The following is a 22735-nucleotide window of genomic DNA, read 5'->3' as shown; positions in this document are numbered from 1 at the left end:
AGAACATAATAATTCAAGATTACCATAATATAAAAATAGATTGACAACCAATATATTATCCTACAAAATTTCAATTAACTTTTTCTTTTTATCAATTTTGATTACTCTTAATTTTAATAGATATCTTATTTCAAAATTCCCTCGCATCTCTAACCAAAAAAGGAACCAGGAGGAGGAGGAAAAAAAAAAAATAAACGGAAACACCGTATAGTATACGCGTGAAAGTTTATATGGTTTAGCCGGTGTAGAGAAGAGACACACACTACGAAGGGGAGCGAGTCGAACGATTCGAGTCTCGGGGCAACGTGGCTCGTAGGCACGGCAATGTTGACCAGCTCGCTCGCAAATCGGGTACAAGGTAAAGGATTCGTACGTGAGTGGCGTTCCAACGGCATCAGGTTTTATCGTGGATCGTACCGCGGCTTCATTATTCGTTTCTGGCACGTACGGGCATTCACACCCGTTCGAGCCACGATCGGGCTTGCCAGCGGGTTTCTTTTCCTCCGTCGAGAGCAGAACGAAGAAACAGAATCCACGACGATTCCGAGGCCCGATCGTACGAGGCCCTCCCCTATCCACACTACTCGGATGCATAACGAGTAGTTCTCGCGTTCCTTGCCATTTCTACCGAGAAAGACGCGTATACCTTTCAGAGAGGAGATGCCTTAGCTTTTGTGTATGTACGCGTACGCGCGCGCGTGTATGTATGTGCACGGATACGAAGCGCGCGAGCACAACGGACCGCGCTCTCTTGCCTCCCCAACCTTCTCTCAGGATTATTTTTATCGCGATGTCCATTGTTCACTGTTTACGGTAAAAGCGATTTATGTCCGCTCATTGATGTATGAATCGATCTGAAATTGTAATCGGGAGAAGAGAGACGAGAAAAAGGAAGGGGGAGGGAAAGGGAGGGGGTTTGGACCTCGTCGATTTTCAACCGAGCCATCCGAACCGGCACATCTTTCTACTCTTCTTAAAATAGATAGATTCAGATCTTGTAATAAATTTAATTACACCTTATCTTTTGTTAAAATTATTATATAATTCTAGATTTTTTTTTCTCCAGTGAATTCTCCAAAGATCACACTCGAAGATCTCTTTCTTTTCCCTTCGATTTACGACCTACGAATAAAAAAAGACGATATTTCATCCGTTCGAAGAAAAAGAAAATTATTTCGAACAATAGAGTAGAGAGAGAGAGAGAGAGAGAGGCTTTAAATAGCCATTGGAATTTTTGTATCGCCGAACCGCGATAAAAATCGCGGCGCACGCGCGCGTGCTCCAAAGGCGGGTTCACAATAGTGTTTGTTCTATTCTATATGTGACCCGGTCCTTGCGACTCGGAGACAAGACGTGGAATTGTTCGGAATAACCTTCGTGCGGTTTGAGGTCCGGCTGCAACGTGACCGTGAAGGTCGGAACACCGCAAGCCCTTCGCATAAATTCCTTTCTATGGCACGTTCTCCCCTAACTTTACCCGAGAGGAGTCGTGCTCTCCACGGAATATCAATGATGGTACCACATAAATTGAGAGATGCCTTCGCGATGGGCTCCTGAGAAATCGCCTTATCAGGCGGGGAGAGAGAAGAGGAAGAGGAGGAGGAGGAGGAGGGGGAGGGGGAAGAGGTGTTTGTAAGTTATTCCACCGCGTGTACGACCAATTATTCCGCGCGAACTTTCCGCGAAGCGTATTCACATCGCGCGTAAAGCGCTATTTTTTTTTTTTTTTTTTTTACTCGACGCCGTTCGATATTTATGCGCGAAATGGAAATATGCGCGACAAACGCGGCGCGGGCGAACGCTATGCAATGCAATGCAGCTCCATGCGGGTACCGAAAAATATTGGGATTGGGATACCCGAAGGTTTCTCGCCGCGTAAAGTTCACGCCACCCGAAACGTGTAACTTTGAATGGATTTTATACGATCGAATATATCGCATTATATATGCGGGATATACCCGAGTTATTATTCGATGCATTTCGGATTATGTAAATTATTCGATAATAAAAAGTGAAAAAGTTGCTCGATGGGGAACGTAAATTATAATTTACCTTGCGCGCGTTTCGTGTATGATAGATGCGAGAGTTATTCGAGAGATGAGTAGAAGAATTTTAATTCGACTCGAACTATGTGTATACACATATATATATAGAAGATTTTCGGTCAATTTGAAACGTATTTAAACTCAAATCGATCCGATTTCTTAACCTGCTATTCATCACTTGAAAATTCAAGTATTGAATAGAAAATTGAAAAAACTATTTAAAAATTTTAATCCAAATGGTTCTTTCATTATTGGTTTCGAATCCTTGAGAATATTTTATATATATATATATATTAAAATGGAAAATCGTAATTATACGAAGCGTTCTAATCTCTCTAACTGTTTTTAAAACGACAAAGAATTATGCCCGTTTCTATGTTAAACGAGAAGCGCGAAGAAATTCCGCGTTCGTAATATTCTCGTGTAAATAACAAGACGTGGAGAAAAGCCACGGACGTAAATTCAATCGAAGCGGTTACCTTGAGCGCCATTTAAATCAACGGAATTCCACAGCATGCTCTGCAGAGAGAGAGAAGCTGCTAACTACCAGACTTCCAACAACAATCAACGTGCCCGGGAAGGCAAGAGAGAAAAAGCTGCAGGAGATGGTTCGTAACTTGGCAATAAATTATAAATTGTGATCAGGCAGGCGGTGCTCATCGATGCATTATGGATCGTGCACAAGGATTATGCAGGTCGAACACGGCGATCTGTAAATTCTACTCCGTACATAGAACGTACTACGTGTAATGCTGTTTTACATTTCATCATGAATATCAAACGATTGTCGATCGTTTCATAGCGGGAACAAAGATACGAGAGATGATAAAAATTGTACAACATATTCGTTTTTATTATTTTAATTTTTATCTGAAACGATCGACTTTTTGTAAAAAGTAATGAAATATTTATTAATATTTACATTTAAAAAATAGGAGTCGAATAATGAAGAAACAGACATCTTTTTTTTTTTAGCCGAAATGTTAAGCTTGTAAATTAACATTTCATTGCTCAGTATCAGATAATAAGGTATTCCGAGTGTTTACCTTCGTTTCGACTCTCATTTCGTGATTTTCGAAATATATTCAAAAAATTCAAGAGGAATATACTTATTTACACGAATATAAAGTTTTTTTTTTTCTCTCTTTGCTTCTTCGAAAATAATTTCAATTAGCTAAATATCTCGTCTCGTTCTATGAAATTTATTAATATCTTTCTTCCTTTCCTCGACGAGATTCCACATTTTTCAGTCGCGATAAAGAAATTTCTAAAATAAATCTAACTCGTCGTACTCGAGATAAGATGCTTTCCAAGCACAAACTCAAACGCATAACAATCTTTTTCATCCTAAAAAAATTTTCTCCTCGATTCAATTTCGAATATAAAATATTTACCTTTGAAAAGTTGATTTTTTTAATTTTAACCAATTCTTCTACACTATTCCATCCAGTAACAGTAATTTTCATCCAATATCCAGACATCCAATGATCAAAATTCTATCGTATCACCTTGTGTGTAGTACGTGATCGCGTTTCTGTTATACTGGCAGCCAGCGAGAGAGAATGAAAGAATGCACGAACGATCGTACTGGTTTCGTGTAAGCGATTCGAAACGGTGCAAGCAACAGCATCGGATACGAAACGATCCTTCGTTTCTTCGCTCTTTCTCGTCCTCTGTGTGCGCACACCTATGCCGAGTATGACTCATCGCATCGAGATATAATTATGATAATCGCAGACACCCCGATACGCGCGCGCCTTTCGTAGCCATCGCGAGTTTCTCGGGAACGGAGTTTATTACGGGAAAGAGAGGAGGTTGAGGATCGGTCCAGGCCGATTAGCCCGGCCCAATATTCCCCTCGATGATTACGTTTCCCGATCGAGCCCCCAAACTGCCTCCGAAAGCATGTGTTAAGCCAGAATACATCAGCTGTCCCGTGGCTGAAAATTCGCAAAAGCCGTTAGTACCACGGTACCACCAAAAATGCCCTTCTTGCTTGCAATCTCAAACGCTTCGAAACTCGAAAACATCGCCCCGATTCCGTTCCCTTCGACACTGATTACCGGTACTGTTATCAGATATTTAAGCGTCTTATTGAGCAATAATAGCTCACGGCGCTCTCTCATAAATTTTCGAACGAGCCTTTTCCTCTTTTTCTCTCTTTTTCTTTTTTTTTTTTTTCGGATCACTAATCCTGTAGTATCCGCGAATAAAAGCAATAATCACGGGATAATATTGTATGATAAGCACGATAAAAATTTGGTATTCGTAATTTGGATATAATTAATTTCGCATTTTGATTCGTGAATTCATATCGACGTATATACGTTTGTTCTTCTGTATCTTTGGATATCGATTATTAAAATATAAGAGAAGAAAAAAATGTATAAAAAAGAGAGAGAGAGAGAAAAAGCATAGACAGAGAAACAATGAAGAAAAGGGAAAGAAGGAAGAAAGGAGGAAGGAAAGAAAGAGAATAAGAAGTTCAGACCGCTGGTTTCAGACTTTATATAGAATCTGGATTGTGTAGCTACCGACCACCATCTGTCGTCCGACTATAGATACTAATCTTCAGTGCTGAAGAGATAAAGGGCGAAGCAAAAGATGGCGCTTTGTCTTAGCCGCCCCTCGGCATTCCACTGTTCCGAGGCAACTTCAGCCCAAGAATTATAATCACCCCACGGTATCCTCCGAATATTTAGACCTTCGTAGACAATTTTTACAACTGAAGGGAAGGTTGCGTGGAAGAAAGAAGAAGAGAGAAAATGAAAGGAATGAAGGAGAATTGACCTGGACCTGGAAGAGAAAGAGAGATGGGAAGCACGAACACCTGCGCGTTTTACCTTCGGCCACATTCTTTGTGATTTCCTCGAGAAAAATAGCTCGGAATTCTTGGCCACTTTCGGTTCGGCCTTTCCATACCATTCTAATAATTGTGAAAAAAAAAAAAATGAAAGAAAGAAAGAAAGAAAGAAAGAAAGAAAAATTTAGAAACTAAAAGAAAAAAGAATCATTCCTTCGTTTTCCTTCGAGGCTTTCTCGAATGATGATCATTATCGTTTGGTTTCGAAGAAATTTATGATCTCGATGGACAAGCTAATTTTTTCCGGGACAAAGAATTTCTCTTGTTCTTCGACCGTAGTATCGACTAGCGTATCATTACTTTCTTTTCGAATAGAATTGGAAGAAGTGAAAATATGTTGAAAGAATCACAGACATGATTATTATACACACGTTCCGGGAAACATCGTCAGATTGGAACTTTAAGTGGATCCTAGAAATGATAAATTCCAGGCTAAACTGCTCGTAAAATCGAGATGAGATTTCAACGAGCTGCTATATTAGACAGAATTGTTATTTTTCTAAGAAGAAATAGAAAAAAAAATATATTTTCTGATTATATTTTGAATGTTCGAATTTTTCTATGAAATTACATGTATAAATTGTCGACAAAATTTTAAATACAAGTTTAAAATTCTTTAAATTTATATAAGCACAACAAAATTTTCTTCTCTCGTTATACAAAATTATAAATAACCTAACCTAAAACTTATAAAAGAATCGAATTCGTTCAAATAATTAAAAAAAAAATTATTAGATTATTTAAATTTGGAGAAACTTTTTTGAAATAATAAAAAATTGAATCCAATAAAATGCGTTTCGAAGTTAAGATTTCGAACTCATGAATACTTGGAATAGTTCGAACAGCTTTGGTACGAGGTGAAAAAGTGTTTGGACGACCTCTCGAATGTCGGCTAAAGAGGTGCCTGAATATTATTTGCCCTAGCACACAACGGCCTCCAACGTAGCCTCGAAAAATATTTTGCACGGGTAATATTTACGCAGGATAAACACATAAAAGGCACAAAGCAACAAGAAGAGAGTGGTGCGAAAGATACAAAACTAACGTGGTTGCTCGACATGGGTAGTATAATAACGTGAATTACGATATCGTGAACACTTGGTCAACACATACCGCGTTCTGCGGTTTTGCATTAAATGAAAGGAATATATATATTCACGTTTCCCTTTTTTCTTACGTATCTATATCGATATACGAAAGAAATGACGATACGATATAGAATGTAATAGTTGAAATGTTACGATTCGACAATACTAATAAATATTGTCGATTACAATTATTATCTTTATTCTAATCAAAAATATACAATATTAAATAAATAGATATGTAATATATAATATTTTATTAAAAAGAATTAACGACGAATGTTTTATTGCGTTTAAACTACTTTCAACTATATATAATTTATGGTGATAGTCACGGCTACCGTTTCCTACGTATTAACATTCAATATGGCGAACCAAAGTTGAAAAGAATGCCGCGTTGAAAAACCGTTCTATGTCTACAATCAAGTATTTTACTATAATGATTGTACAAAGAGATTAAATCATATCAAAAAGATAAATATTTTCAACTTGTACATATGTAGTATGAAAAATAAAATAAAATCAGTTTTAAAACTACTATTTGAAAGAGAAATTAATTAATATAAAAAATAAGAAAGAAAAATAATTAATAATTTTGAAAATATAATAGAATTATTATATATATATATGTTTTTAAAATATATATATATATATATATATATATAATAAAAAAAATTATAATCAAAATCATATTCAATATAATATCTTTCAATATTAAATTTATTTTATAATTGTATTTCATCAATGTTAATTGTTATTTAAAATTATAAAAAAAATTATTTTACAAAAATTAAAAATAAAATAAAAATACGCATTCGTGAATAATATATATATCGTTCATTTTTAATAAGAAAAAAATTATTTATTTTTAATTGTAATAAATACATGATATTACAGACTTAATATCATAATTCAAAAATAAGAAACTTATAAGTTTCATTTCGTGAAAATTATTATCGAAAAATACATATGCTTACCTAATTTCCCAAAGATATGTTCAGATACGATTCACGTTTTGTATCGAGATTACTTTTTCCAGATATAAACTAAAAGAAGTTAACCTCAACAATATGACTGGCTACACGCGGTCGAATGCGCGGGTGCCGCGAGTCAGAATGTGCGCATGCGCATTCACAGTGGAATGTGCCCTCTCCCATGAACAACCTCTTCCCGTCCCGTAAACTAGCGATAGGTTCAAGATGTTTTAAAGTATTTCGAATATTATTTGAATCATAAAAATTTGATAATTTTAATGTATATTATTAATTAAAAAAACTTGGAAACTAAAGCTAAATCATTTTTGATTTAATCATCTTAACGATTAGCTAATTATGCTAATTAAATAATTAAAATTATATATAAATTTCTGATATCATTAATTAATATAAATTTAAAAATTTTATTATATATTTTTATCCATTTAATTTCAAGAATTAATAATTTAGAATTTTTTTCCTTTAATAATTTAAATCATTTTTGAATACGATATTTATAAATACTTTAATTTTTTAAATATAATTCATAATTTTTATATTTTTAAATTCGAATATTTAAAATAAAAATTTGAATTTTTAAATTATTAATTTAAAGCTTCAGAAATAATTGTCATTATTATATTATTAATTCTTGTAAATCTTTTTTGCATTACAATTATTTTATTCATTTTATTCAGATAATATTGTTGCAGTCATCAAAATATGCATATATAAACTTATATATTTATAAATACATATATATATAAATAGGCTATAGAAAGTTCTTTATGAATATCACACGTGTGTATATTTTTTACAATTTGTTTTACAATAAAATTATTATTTTAAAATCTGATCTAATATGATCAAATAAGTTTGTAAATTTTGAAAATTGTTGAATCGTATTGATTTACTTAATTAAAAAAACGAATAAAATAATGATCAAATTTTATAAATAAATATAAAAAGAATTATATAATATTTGCAAATATTGTATATACTCAAATATTCAAATTTAGAAAATAATTATTTAATTTTTCATTTCATTAATAAACAAGAAACATACATCAAAATTGATACGTCCTATACAAATTATGTTTTAAAATTATTCCAGTTTCATTACCCGCGCTTTTGAAATGGCGTCCTAATATTTAAACATGCTGCCAATTAAGGATTCGAAAAGATCATCATATATTTAAATATTTAAATATGAGATTATATCATAATAAAAATTACAAAACATTTAATTTTATGATTTAAACATAAAATATGAGAAAATGATTACCTGTTCTTTCCGTTCCTAATGATTTATCTGGGCATAAAGAACATTCCGATGATGCACGTAATCCGGTTAATCCAACGTAACACAAAGAAGCCTGTTTTAGACGCGTAACAGGTGGTCGTAATGAATAAACACTTTTGTGTAAAGATACTATAAAATGCACAGCACAACACAAATCGCACGTTTGCCGCCGCATACACGAAATTCAGTAATCTCACGTGAACTTCGATGCGAATAAAACGAATTCTTCTTTCTTTTTCACACGTTAATCGAATCGCAGAAAAACTATTCTAACGTTACTACATTTTAATTCCTATAAAATTTATTAACTTTATTAGTAATTATGATTGATGTAACCTTACAGAAATTTAGGACACAGTTTTGTGATACGAAACTTACAAGATGCAGTAAAACACCAACACAACATACTGCACCGGCGGCCGGCGACTGACTGACTGGCGGCACACGCCGACTTCCCATAATCGACAAACTAACCTCACAATGGAATCAACTTATAAAACTCACGAATTATATAAATTATTGAAATTTGCCGATAATATAATATATAATATATAAAAATTATATAAAAATCGTATTTAAATTTCGAAGATTTATATAATTTTTTATGTGTATAGATTAAATTTATTGTAAAAATAATTTTTTTTAAATAAATTAGTTAAAATTATTATATATATATATCAAATTTATTTTAATATTTATAACATTTTATAATTTTTATTACCACGTAAATTAGAACATTTAATATAAATAATTAATAATAATTTTATATAAATGTTTTATTATATTTATTTTTTATTATATATATATATATATATTTTATATATTAGTAAAAAAGAAACATAATTGAAATCTCTAATTTATTATTATTATAATTAATTAATTTAAAATTTATTATAATATATCTGTTTAATAATAAATTAATAATAGATTCATTTTTATAATAATCAATAAATTTAAATTAAGATTTTTAAATTATTCAAATAAATTGTAAAATTTCTTTTAATCTCTATTAGAAAATAAAAATAAATATATATATTTATCTTTATTTATCTAAATAAAAAAAGGATTACAATATGCAATGAATTAATAAAAATTAAACAATAATAAATGATTAATACATTTAATTTTTTGCATATAAATAATTAAATTGATAATTAAAATTTTTTTCGAATAAAATTTCTTAAAAATAAATTAAATTACCCGCTACATAATATTTTAACAGGTACGTGCTGCCATCTTACAGTAATAATTGTAAGTAAAGATTTTATAAGCTTAGAAAATCAACGTTTCTGAGCGGACATAGCGGGCGCCATGGTCAGCGGAACTATCTGCAAAGATCACAGTGTGACGTAAACGACGATCTAAACAAGTATCAGCTGTGTAGCAGTCATTGTTCGTATCCGTTTTGGCAGGCGTGCAAGAATTCTGTTTTTCTTCGTTTTCTCATCGTCGGGCAGCAAGTCCGACGGGATAAACGGCATACGTATTAGTCAGGAAGACAAGCGGAAAAAAAGGGGGGAGGCTACGAGTTTTCTGTACAACGCAACCGTGGCTGCGTGCGTGCTCCAGCCCCAGCCCCACCAACGATCTTAGGGACAATAATCGTGTGAAAAACGGGGCGGTACGCGCATAAGCCTGGCCTCGAGCAGCGAGTCAGACGACGGTGGACTCGCTCCGCCACCGTGCAAAAGGTCTCGTAGTTCTCTCCCGACTACTCTACGACCAGCGGACGAGCACCACACCGATCCTGAGATGGAAAACTATCGGTAACGCAATCAGGGCCCTAGATCATCGCGAGCGCGTAGTCAACAAACGAAGGGGCTTACCCCCTTCGTAATGACGCTCTCACGTGTATCTTCTTCCTTGCAGAATCTCAAGACGTATCGACGTCGGATTCCTTTCATATGTGCTGTCTATCAAGCGGTTTTCTTATTTCTTGAAATCCTTCCATCGAATAGTCATAGATCTTTTATACACAAACATAGCATTTTAAAGTTTTTGCAATAAAAAAAAGAAGAGATACTTAAGTCAAGATAGAATGTACCAATTAGTACACATGCTTGTTAATATTCTGGACTACTATTGCCATCACGGGTAACATTTCCGTGTGCATGACAGCATAATGCAACAGCAGACATCAAACGGTGGCATTTCCTCCGGGCTACAGCAGAATGGCTCTACAGCTGACTCTGGTGGACCTCATGCAAATGGCAACATGATACCAGAATCGGATAATGACATCAATGGTGTTAATGGGGAAACAAATCAGAATTTGGGACCGCCGAAAATAATGGACAAAACCAATCAAGATATTGTGAGACTCATTGGACAACATTTGAAGACAGTTGGACTTAAGTATGTATCTCATAATTTGATTCTTATTTAGCTGAATTTTAGTAATAAAGAATCATTTTAAAGAAACAAAGTATATATTTTTTATATATTACGATTAGGATTTATAAATATGCTGAATATCAAGTGAATATCAAGAGTTAAATTTATGTTAAAGTGATTAAATTTAGTAGATTTTTTCTTTTATTATAATAGATCTTGAAGATTTTCTTTGTTTGTTCAATTTTCTTTGTATGCATGCATTTATCAGAAGTATTGTATCACAACCTATCTGGACTGCATACTCTGTGGTGGGAGAAAGCTAATTATAGAACCTTGAAATATAGTCAGCAGTATCTGCAAGTTATATTTGCTTTATAATGTAGGCATTAAAAAAGAAGCAAATACATCATGATGAACATAAGTTTATCCCTAATAGATTATTGTTATTAGCATCATCATTATCTTTATTGTTTTATTATGTTTAATTCAGATTGTATATAAAAAAATTATAGATATTTACAAAGTTTTCTTAAATTTTAAGTAAAATTATAATAAAATTAAATAATCTTTCTCTATATTCTCTATTGAATTAAAACTATGAAACATCTTTTTCAGTCGTACAGCTGATCTTCTCATGCAAGAATCAGGTTGTCGTCTAGATCATCCAGCTGCTGCAAAATTTAGACAACATGTTATGGATGGAGACTGGACAAAGGCAGAACACGACCTTAGTGAACTTAAAACATTTTTAAATGGAGCTAATCAAAGTTTAATAGTAAATATCAAATTGAGTCTTTCAAGTATAATTATATATATATATATATATATATATACACACACACACATATATATTTCATTAATATTTTTCATTTATAGGAGATGAAATTCTTATTACTGGAACAAAAATATTTAGAATATTTGGAAGAAGGACTAGTAATGGAAGCATTGCATGTTTTACGCAACGAACTCACACCTTTAGGGCATAATACAGGTCGTGTGCATCAGTTGTCTGCATTTATGATGTGCAGTGGACGTGATGAATTACAGGTATTATATATATTTACATATATATATACATTACATATATATATATACATGTATATACATATATACATGTATATATATTATATACATTTTATTATACATTTTTTTAATTCCAATCTAAACATATATATAAACATGTATATAATGAAATAGATATTAAATATTTTATTGCAATATTATTTATATACTAATAAACATTCAAAGATATTGAATTTTGTATAGATATAAAAATATTCTGAAACTAACCTGTTACTGAAAATTTGATCACTAGCAAATAGACACTTGTTAACAGACACGTGCAGGCTGGGATGGCAAAGGTGCAGTCTCGAGGGCTGCTTTAATGGACAGACTACAGAAATATCTGCCACCCTCCATTATGTTACCACCACGACGCCTTCATTCTCTTTTGTGCCAAGCTGTGGAAATGCAAAATCAACAGTGTACATACCATGTAACACATACTCAGGTAAAAATATTTGCATTATAACTTCTAAAACTTTCTTTATATTCTTACATAATATTATATCATTTTATTATTTTAATTATATTACTTTATATTTGTTATTATAAGATACGTTATTTATAATATATACATATTTAAGTAATAAAATGATATAATTGTATAAAAATATATATAAAATATTGATATATTCATTGCATATTTTTAGAAGATCAAGACCAATTTAAAATAAATATAAAAATTAACAAACAAAAATTGATTGAGATATATTTATTAAATTATATAAACAATTAAAATTTATATTAAATTTTAAAAGGAAAGGAAAGTGAGACAGCAAAATAATGATATAAAATGATAAAATAATCTCACTCTTTCACATCTCTAAAAAAATTAGTCTTCTAAAGATGAATATATAAATATATTTCTATATATTAATTCTATTTATATTTTTCTATATATATATATATCATTAATTTTTGAATATTAATTAAATATTTTTGAATATTAATAAAACTATAAATAAACTATTTTATTAATTTTTTTAAATTATTATTAAATTCATATTATATAGTCAACTATTCTATTATCTAATATAATTATGATTAATGTTTGTTATAAATTAGACAAGTTTAGAAAATGTGTCGCTGCTTGTGGATCACAGCTGTAGTAAAGAACAATTCCCGTGCCATACTATTCAGGTGCTCAATAATCATTGTGATGAAGTGTGGTATTGTAAATTTTCTCCTGACGGTCGTAAACTTGCTACAGGTTCTAAGGATATGACAGTAATTATTTGGGATGTTGATCCAGTATGTAAATTATTAATTGCAATGAAATAATAATTTTTTATTAGATAATTAATAATTTTCTATTAATGACAGGAAACATTGAGAGTAACTCATAGAAAAACATTAGAAGGTCATACTTATGGAGTAGCATTAATTGCTTGGAGTCCTGATAGTAGTCTTTTAATTGCATGTGGTCCTGAAGATTGCCCAGAGCTTTGGCTTTGGAGTATTGACCCACCTGATTATGAATTACGTGCAACAGTAACTCAAAGTACTGATGATTCACTTACAGCTTGTGCTTGGTATCCTGATTCACGTAAATTTGTAGCAGGAGGACTTCGCGGGCAGTTTTATCAATTTGTAACATATCATTTTTTAATATAATAATTTTCAATATAATGAAATAAATAGAATATTAAATATTTGAATATAAAATTTTAGGATATAGAAGGAAATGTCTCAGAATCATGGGAAGGAGTTAGAGTAAAATGTTTATGGTGTAAAAATGATGGAAAAACGGTTCTTGCTGCTGATTCGCATCATCGAATTCGGGGATATAATTTTGATGAATTATGTGACTTTACAATGTAAAATTTTATATATAATTATATATAATTTTTTTATATAATATGAAAATTATATTATATTCAATAAACTATTTAATATTATAGATTACAAGAAGATCATCCTCTGATGTCCTTTAGTGTAAATAAAGCAGATCGACTTGCGCTTCTTAATGTAGCCAATCAGGGTGTACATCTTTGGGATTTACAAGATAGATGTTTAGTAAGACGTTTTCAAGGAGTTACTCAAGGACATTTTACAATTCATAGTTGTTTTGGTGGTGTAAATCAAGATTTTATTGCATCTGGTAGTGAAGGTAATTTATTTGACAAAAATAGTTTTAAAATTAAAAATTATATACAAATTTATAATCATATTAATAAATTCTATTATAGATACTAAAGTATATGTATGGCATATCAAAAGAGAATTACCTATAGCAATTCTAACAGGACATAGTAGAACAGTAAATTGTGTTTCATGGAATCCTGTATATCATCAAATGATGGCTTCAGTATCAGATGACTGTACAGTGAGAATATGGGGACCGAGATCATCATCTCCAGAAAAAGTTGATAGTGACAAGACTGGTAAGTTTATTAAACTTTTTTAAATATACAAAAATATATAAAAATATGTAAATTTAATAAAATTTTTATAAATATAAAAATAAAAATATTTTTCTTAAATATCATAAATATTTTATGAATTTATATAAATTGTTTATTTAAATTTTAGTTCCATTAGAAAGCAACTCCTCAAATGGTAGTGGATGGCATGAAATGGTATCGTAGCGTACTACAGTATATCAGTGTTCCCATGACCTCATGGTGTTCAAAAGACTGTCATATTGATCGTCATATTGACTCTTTCCTGCCCCCAGCAGCTATCTCTTTATGCCTCATTACTGTAAGTCTGCGTAAATGACTACTATTGAGAGTAAATGAGAGATGTGTTAGCATCATCTGCTGATTGATTAAACAACTAATGATCAGGTGTTATTTGAAAATCAATTTTTTCCTTATTAACAGATTTTATATGAAATCTTATGATTTATTTGTTTGTCAAAATTAAATTTGAACGATTTATCAATATAAAATAATAATGTAAACTCTTAAAAACGAAGAACAGCATAATATCTTGGTAAATATAAGTTATGACAAAATAGAAATTCATCAAATTCCGTCGTAGCATTGATGTAAAAAGAAAAATTAACGTGCAATAACAAGCATTAAACAAAGTAAAAAACGTTGCAACAAGATAAAATTTGTGATTTTGCGAGATCATTATAAAAAAATCTTGTTTTGACAGAACTGTGTCAAATTTAATCTTTCTAAAAATAAAAAAGTTGTAAATAACGATTTCATGCTTAATGAATTTCTAATTAATTTTTTTAATCATTGATGAAGGTGATACTATTCTCGTTTTTCACTATATATGTAACTGCCATCTTACATTAATATTGTATGTTTCAAATTGTATACAGATGTCGTAAAACATGATAAAAAATGTAGAAATTATATAAATATATGAAGAGAAATTTAATTTCAGTAAATAATTTAATGAGACTAAGTGAGATAAATTATAAAATTTATAAAAAATTTGAACTCTGTTATGAGACGTACAGTTTGATGCGAGATTAATCGGAAATTCACAAATTTAACGATTTTAATATAAATAAAATAAACTGGATTTGAAAGTTGAGCATGAATCCTGATATTAGTACCTTTATTCAGTACTGTGATTTTATATTATTAAAATATATGTACTGAGTATCAAAAAATTTATAAATATTACATTTGCCTTAATATTTTCACGTTCATAAAAATTTTAATATAACATCGGTATACATAAATTTTGAACATTTATTTTAAAGCATTAGTTCCTTAATATAGCTCAAGTATCTCTATATGCCGCATTTCATTCATTACTAGTATTTTAAATTTTATTATTGCAAAGAAATGATAATTGTTTTTTATAGTTAAAATAATGTTTTTAAATTATAATCAAAAATCAAAACTAAATTGCTATGAATAATTGTTGTTTCGAATATATTAAACATTATAGCATTTTTATTATCTTTTATGTTTTTATGCTTTTACATGACATGTAAATTTTTGTTTTATTCATAGCAAATTGTACTGGTTATTTTTCTTAAGTGACTTCTTCATGAATAAATATAAAAAAAAACATATGAAATACAAATTACATTTTTTTTTGTTTTTCCTTTGTTGAATAAATATAAATTTGATAAATAATAAAAACCAAACTGGAGGTCTCACAGTATCAGAAGATGTAGAGTATATGCGTACAAATGCATTCATAACAGATAATATAAAAATGTTTACATTACAAGAGAAGTTTACATGCGAAGGAAATGTCTGTAGTTTACGCCCCTAAAATTGTAGTAAGATAATGTAATACTAATCACTATTATCATTTGCATTTACCTGTGGTGCCTTAGCACTTTATAAGCACTAATTGAAAGTTTTCAGAATTTTTTTATAATTTGATATAATTTGCAATATGAAATAAATAATAATTAATTTCACTTAAAAGTTAATTATAAATAACATTCAAATTTAATATAAATCTCAGTCATAAATAATATTTTTTCTTTTCAGTTATTTGCAATATTTATAAAGTGATAATAAATTGTCTCTAATGATTAAATATTTTTATATTTGTTGTCAAATATTTCTATAAATATAGCTTTTCTAAATAAAGAAGTTATTAAAATTCTTCTTTTCTATATTTATGACACTTGATATACCAGATATGCCATGTTTGACAAATTAAATATAGAAATTTGTATAAAAAGTTAATCATTTAAATTATTTTATGTAAATAAGGGGCAAAAATGTTTCATAGAATCTTGCAATGTAAAAAAAAAAGTTTTTTTAAGATTTAATTTATAATAGAAAATATAAAATGAATAATTAAAAATAACTATTTTTTGAATAGTATTATCTTGTGTTGGACCAGGTATTGAAATTTTAACAAAATTAAGTAAAATAATAACACATAAGTATAAACTAATAATATCTTCATACAAATTTGCGTTTTTGCAGTGCAATGGAAATTGTTTGTTAAAACAGCTATTACATTTAGATTTACAATCAATTTATTTTATCAAGAAAACTTGTTGACAAAACTTTATGTACATTATTATCCTGTATTTCTTAAATTTTTAGATTTTAGTTTCTTATTTCGTATGTATATAAAATGATAAATATATGGTTTTATGCAAAAAACTGCCGTTTGTTATAATAGCAGTGTGTGTTTGTTCTTAAAATATCTAATATAGATATGTTATATTAAAGTGCGTAATATTAGATGTTAATTGTATGATTTGAGACCAATAATGTGTGAATTAATTGTTTGTGTTACTTATAATTTATCCAAAGTATTTTAAATAAACTAGACTTTAAAGAGTCGGATAGATATGTGAATAAGAATTTGTTTATGCATAGTATGTATAATAACGAATATTTTCTATTTTTCGAATAACAGACATTTCTTATTTTTAGAAACAAATATGTACTTCATAATCTTTTAAAATATAAACTACATCGTATAACAAGTTATTTTACTAAGATATTACTCCATTAATTACTATTATAGATTTAAAAAATTGTAATAAATTTAATAATAGGTTAATATCATAATTTTGCATTAATAATGTTAAAAGTAAACAAAATTTTGATACAGAATTTGTGCTTAACTTTGAATACTTGATATATAAGAAGATTAAATAAAAAGAAATTACATCATTTCCTGTACAAATCATAAGAAAAGTTATCTTGACAATTATTTTTTTATTGCTATATATATAACAAATACTAATTGCAGGTGCACTTTTAATGATTTTTTTAAAAACACATTTCCCACTACTTTGTCTATGCTTATATATGAAAAGCTGTACAATAAATATTCTTCTACAGTCTTTAAATTAGGCTATTTCCATAGATACAATGCTCTGCACTTTCAAACATAATCTGTACACTATCAAATTATATCGCTATTTTATACATAAAATGTTATGTTATGAAAAAAGTTTATTATAATATATTATTCTCAATTAATGTTTTCAAATTTATTTATATATTTTCATAGTGAAATATAAAGAATAAACTATGTATGATACACGATATTAAATTTAAAAATATACCATATACATATATTTAATATCCGTTTAAAATAAAACATTTTTTTTTAAAAGGCCTAAATAAGGCGAAATAAATTTTACATGCTGTCAATTTTCCTATTATACTTATTTCATTACAAATATAAGAATTAACAATATTTTATATTGTAAATTATCCTTTGTTGATAAGTTTACGGTCGATTTCATGATATCGTTATTATTAGACAAACAGATATAAAAAATAAGTAGAATTACTACTATTAGTTAAATAAGACAAGTCACTTAAGATAGGAACACTATTTTTGGTAATGAACAAAAATTTTTAAAGGAGGATTTGAAGAAATTTTAATCGATAATCAAATAAGGAGCAAATAATCATAAAAATTATATATTTGTATTTTTCTCTATTTCTTAAATTTAAATATTTTAAAGTAAATTTATGTATTTTAAAGTTCAAATATATATAAAGTTATATTTATAAGACAAAAACTATATTATATTTTAAATTTTTCCGTCCTAAATATATTTTATTTATAATTAAACCTATTTCTTATGGCATCAAAAACTAATTATTGTATTATTTGTCTCTTTAAATTAAACATTCCTCCTTTAAATATTTTTCATACCGCTAAAAATAATGGAGATATTTTAGATTGCGATCTTATATGTCTCTTGCTGTATATTTGATTATAATAAAATTCTTTAATATATCAATATAAAATTGGCATATAGCTTTATACCTATCGCATAATAAAAGACAGTTATTATAAAAAATAATTTTCTTATAAATAATTATTTTAACATTTGTTTTATTATCATCTATATATTATTAATATAATAGGTATTTACGTATCTTTAAATTTTCCGCTATTTATATCGAAAAAATATATCGAATAGAATAATTGTTGTTTCGAGTGTTGCATAACGAGGGTAAAACATGTAAGATTGCTTTAGTTGTTCCTATCGAAATAACTATCCCTCGATACCTCGAGAAATACATCGTTCTTTGCCGTATTGATAATTTCCATTTTAGGAAATCGTATAGTTAGCTAGTATGCTTCACAAGTATCCAAAGAAGAAAAATATAACAAAAATAATTATTTGTGCTGAAATTATATGTTTTCTTGGATTTTCAACAGTTTGGAAATTTTTACATACGTATCAAGGTAAGTTATATGTTACCGGTAAATAAGCTATATATTTTGTAATATTTTCAACGCTATAGGTTATTTACACTTGAAATACAATTAGATATTGTAACAAATAATAACAACTATTATAAAAAAACATAAGAAAACATATAAAAAAGACATACGAAAAACATTATGAATGATCATAATATAATTTTTGTGCATTTTATTGAAACTTTATTCATATTATTATAAAATAATGTATTATATATACAATTTACAATTAATTAAATTTTTATAAATGCCTTTAGAAAATTATTGAAATGAATGTCATAAATATTAGATTGCAGATATTATGTTTATAAAAAATTTCCAATGCTATTAGAAGGTTATTACAAACTGGAAGAAAAAATATATAACGAAAACACCAAATTAACGGATCTCACACTGTGGCAGCAACAAAATGAAAGTTAAATTTTATGAAGTTTGTAAAACTTTCATCAATTTTAATAGGTAGTGATGGTTTAACATATTCTTCACAGATTGATTTTTAAAGACAGGTATTTGTATACTTTGATATAATATGATATAAATATCATATATAGAATGTATTTAACAGGTTTGTTCATGCTTAACATTTTATAAAATTATTTTTAAATTTATTATTTTTATATTTTTTAAAAAGTTGTATATTATTTTGATAAATTATTTAATAAAATATATTGAAATTATGTCAATAATTTTTATTTATATTTACATTCTATTAACTTGATATGTTAAATAAATATTAAATATATGTTAAGTGCTATTTTATATGATAATTATATGTTTATTAACATAAATTAATTGTGAATATTTTTTTATATTTTTCAGTTTTTATGTAAAAGCCTTTAAATATTTTAAATTTATTAAAATAACCTATTAATGAAGATAAATTTTTCATTGAAAATAATAAATATTCAAAGTTGAATGTTATACAAAATATAATTTAAAAAAGAAAAAACAATATTGAAAGTGCAATATGGATTCTCCTCCTTTAATAGAAGGTAGTTTACCAGATCGTATTACTAAAAGAGATCGTGAAAGAAAAAATGTTATTGAAAGACGAAGAGAAGAAAGGCAATCTTTAGCTGTTGAATCTGAACAAAGCAGTTATTTTAAAGATACATTTTATTCATCATGTAAACAAATTAAAGATATGTTAGATGATGCATCTAATGCTCCCATATCAGCTCTTCCTGGAATATTTGATAAAATAAATAAGGAAATTCAAATGCTTAAGAATTATTTATCTCAATCAAAAATGTTTTTAAAAGTTTATGATATTAGAAGAGCACAAGAAAACTTACAATTATTAGAAACTGAAGCTTCTGATTTAGAAATAAAATTATTACCTAAGAAGAAATTTGGTTTCAAAAATCGAAGAGTTGTGAAAAAGACATCTGACAAGACACATGATATGACAGATGGTTTAAAAGATTTAAAAATTTCAGAAGGAATTGTAAATGGTTCTGCAAAGCAGAATCATAAATTATCAAGTAAATATGGAGATAGTGCATGTATGTTATTGGGAAAAGTTAATGAACAATTAGTTTTGGATGCTGAAAATGTGAATAAAAATGATATTTTACTTTCTGATTTAATTCGATGTACAATACGAATTTATGGCACACCTAGTACTTTACACATGGTAAACTTAAAACAGTGTACTGTATTAGTTGGACCAGTAACATCATCTGTATTTGCACATGATTGTAATGAATGTGTATTTGCTTTTGCATGTCAACAACTTCGACTACATTCTTCAATAGATTGTACTATTTATATACATGTTACAAGTAGGTCAATTATAGAAGATTGTACAAAAATACGTGTAGCACCTTATAATTGGTCTTATGAAGATCAAGCAAATCACTTTAATTTAGCTGGACTTGATCCAAAAATAAATAATTGGAATTGTGTTGATGACTTTAATTGGTTATCTAATGAAAAGCATTCACCAAATTGGAGCATTTTAGATCCTGAATTGCGTGTAAAAAGTTGGGATTAATAAATACAAATAAAATAAATCATAATGTCTAAAAATCAGTTCTAAAAATATCATTCTTTCAATATTAGATACTTATTTTGTTATATATATAAATTCTTTATGTCCATATTCTGCTTTTTCACAAAAATTATACTATATGTAAGTGTTTTGTATACTTACAAAATGTTTAATAAACTTGCTGTTTATGAATTACGTCTTAACAATTTTTAGTATATCCTAAGTCAGACGTAATTAATTGATGGTACATAAGTTGTATGATATTCTCATATCTATATGGCCTAATTTAGAAAGTTTGAAAAGTTTGAATCTAAGAGGAAATATATATGTATATTTATTGTACATTATAATATATATATTGTAATGTAATTTATATAATAATATATAATTATTGAATTATATACATATATAATTAAAACAAATAATAATTAACAATAGTTAATTTTAGATAAAAATATTTTTAAAAAATTGGAAAAAATTAATAGTAATAATTGTAAAAATATTTTATTTATTTTGATAATTTTAAAAATATTAAAAATATTTTATTATTTTTTATTTATAAAATTAAATATAAAATATGATACAAAATATTATAGTGTTATTATTTATAATAATAGTTCCTAAACACATGCATGAATTTAAACATATAATTATAGCAATAAAATATTAGTTAAAAATTGTAATTAATAATATTGCTAAAATTATTTTAATATAAATAATTATAGACAAAGAAAGAACAAATTTATTCCACTTTTAAATAGAATTTAGAATTAAAAAAAAAAAAAACTAATTATTTAAATCTTTGAATGATTTTTAATCAAGTTAAATTTCTTAAAATATTTTTAGAAAAAATTTGTTATGAAATATTTTCTTTTATATTTCTTATATGTATATATATATATAAAAACATTAAATTTATATTTATAACTTTATTATAAAAATAAGAAATTTTATTCTACAATTTATATTATATATATTACATTATATGAGAGTTTGATTTTATAGAAGGAAAACAAATAAATAAAAGAAGAATAGAAATAAAGAAAAATTATTGAATCAATGCTATCTTCAGAATCACAAATAAAACAAATTTAAAAGAATAACAAACAATAAGGAAAAGATAATAGAGTGAGAATGAATTATCAGTACTATCTCTCAAATGCCAAAAATAATATAATAAAAGGAAGAAATTGAATACCATTTCTTAAATACGAAAATTAAACACATATTTCTAAAAACACTTAAAAGTTCTTCAATTATTATTTTCTATTCTATTTTTTAAATGAAATGATAATTGTTAATTTTAGGTAAGATAGTATACACGATCAATTCCTTATTTTTATTACTTATTTTCTTTTTTTTATATTGTTTCATTTATTAAAGAAATGGCTATTGATTTCCTAATTTTTATCTTATTTCTGTCTTCTCGTTATTTATTCGTTTTCTAATTTTATTCATCTATTTACTCTTGATTCATGATCACAAATGAAATACTGAATGAATATGTTTTCACTTCAAAACTATAATGTTTTAATTTATGATAAAAAAATTTAAATATTATCTTTTTCATAAATATTTCAAGGATAATGATTTCGTAAAATCTAATGCACTCTAATATATGATGATTGTTTCGATGCAAGACATCAATTGACGATAAGATTTAAACAAATGATTTTTATAAACTACAGAAGAATAATGTCAGAAAATTTGTCCAGTATGATTGAAATTGAAAAGTGATCAAAAACTACATAAATAGTGATCACTATCACAATCATATAAATTAACTATATCATGTATCGAATAAGACTTTTTTATAAGAAACTTTTTTACGAAAAAGTTTGTAATATATGCAAAGTGTAGAATATATGCAAAATGAACAAGGATATATATAATGACAGAATTTTAAATATCACGCAAAAAACAATAATAATCGTTTCTAGAAAACGAAACG

At 27.7% G+C, this 22735-nt stretch overlaps 3 protein-coding genes across 4 annotated transcripts in view; 2 read left to right on the top strand and 1 right to left on the bottom strand.

Moving 5' to 3' along the window:
* Positions 1-8728, bottom strand: part of LOC409898 (protein expanded-like) — an 80458-nt gene extending 71730 nt beyond the window's left edge. The window contains 2 exon segments of the mRNA XM_026441439.1: positions 8253-8562; positions 8649-8728. The gene's annotated coding sequence lies outside the window, so the exon portion shown is untranslated.
* An 845-nt stretch (positions 8729-9573) lies between these two features.
* On the top strand, positions 9574-15711 carry LOC724976 (WD repeat-containing protein 26). 2 transcript variants are annotated; one of them, XM_026441252.1, is made up of 11 exons: positions 9574-10036; positions 10140-10625; positions 11220-11379; positions 11481-11651; positions 11941-12114; positions 12732-12917; positions 12990-13256; positions 13338-13483; positions 13568-13776; positions 13856-14050; positions 14199-15711. In XM_026441252.1, the coding sequence occupies exons 2-11, from the start codon at positions 10393-10395 to the stop codon at positions 14252-14254; spliced, it is 1797 nt and encodes a 598-aa protein (XP_026297037.1). In that variant the 5' UTR covers positions 9574-10036; positions 10140-10392; the 3' UTR covers positions 14255-15711. The 2 variants fall into 2 exon arrangements, with proteins under 2 accessions (XP_026297037.1, XP_026297036.1); XM_026441251.1 differs by having other exon boundaries at positions 9589-10036; positions 10389-10625.
* Positions 15712-18517: 2806 nt separating this feature from the next.
* Positions 18518-20976, top strand: LOC724928 (tubulin-specific chaperone C). The gene is made up of 3 exons (XM_003250367.4): positions 18518-18773; positions 19081-19297; positions 19611-20976. The coding sequence occupies exon 3, from the start codon at positions 19759-19761 to the stop codon at positions 20785-20787; it is 1029 nt and encodes a 342-aa protein (XP_003250415.1). The 5' UTR covers positions 18518-18773; positions 19081-19297; positions 19611-19758; the 3' UTR covers positions 20788-20976.
* Positions 20977-22735: the final 1759 nt, after the last annotated feature.

Source organism: Apis mellifera, linkage group LG6 (genome assembly GCF_003254395.2).
Source record: "Apis mellifera strain DH4 linkage group LG6, Amel_HAv3.1, whole genome shotgun sequence".
In the NCBI taxonomy this organism is placed as follows: domain Eukaryota; kingdom Metazoa; phylum Arthropoda; class Insecta; order Hymenoptera; family Apidae; genus Apis; species Apis mellifera.
Note: the sequence above shows the minus strand (reverse complement) of the source record. Positions and strands in the feature narration are given on the sequence as shown.

What these genes read in the sequence shown, in the direction of transcription:
- LOC724928 (XM_003250367.4), top strand. Translation starts at nt 19,759, where the DNA reads ATGGATTCTCCTCCTTTAATAGAAGGTAGTTTACCAGATCGTATTACT.
- LOC724976 (XM_026441251.1), top strand. An exon ending in ACCATGTAACACATACTCAG is followed by an intron (nt 12,115 to 12,731) that starts GTAAAAATATTT and finishes GTTATAAATTAG; the next exon opens with ACAAGTTTAGAAAATGTGTC. An exon ending in TTATTTGGGATGTTGATCCA is followed by an intron (nt 12,918 to 12,989) that starts GTATGTAAATTA and finishes TATTAATGACAG; the next exon opens with GAAACATTGAGAGTAACTCA.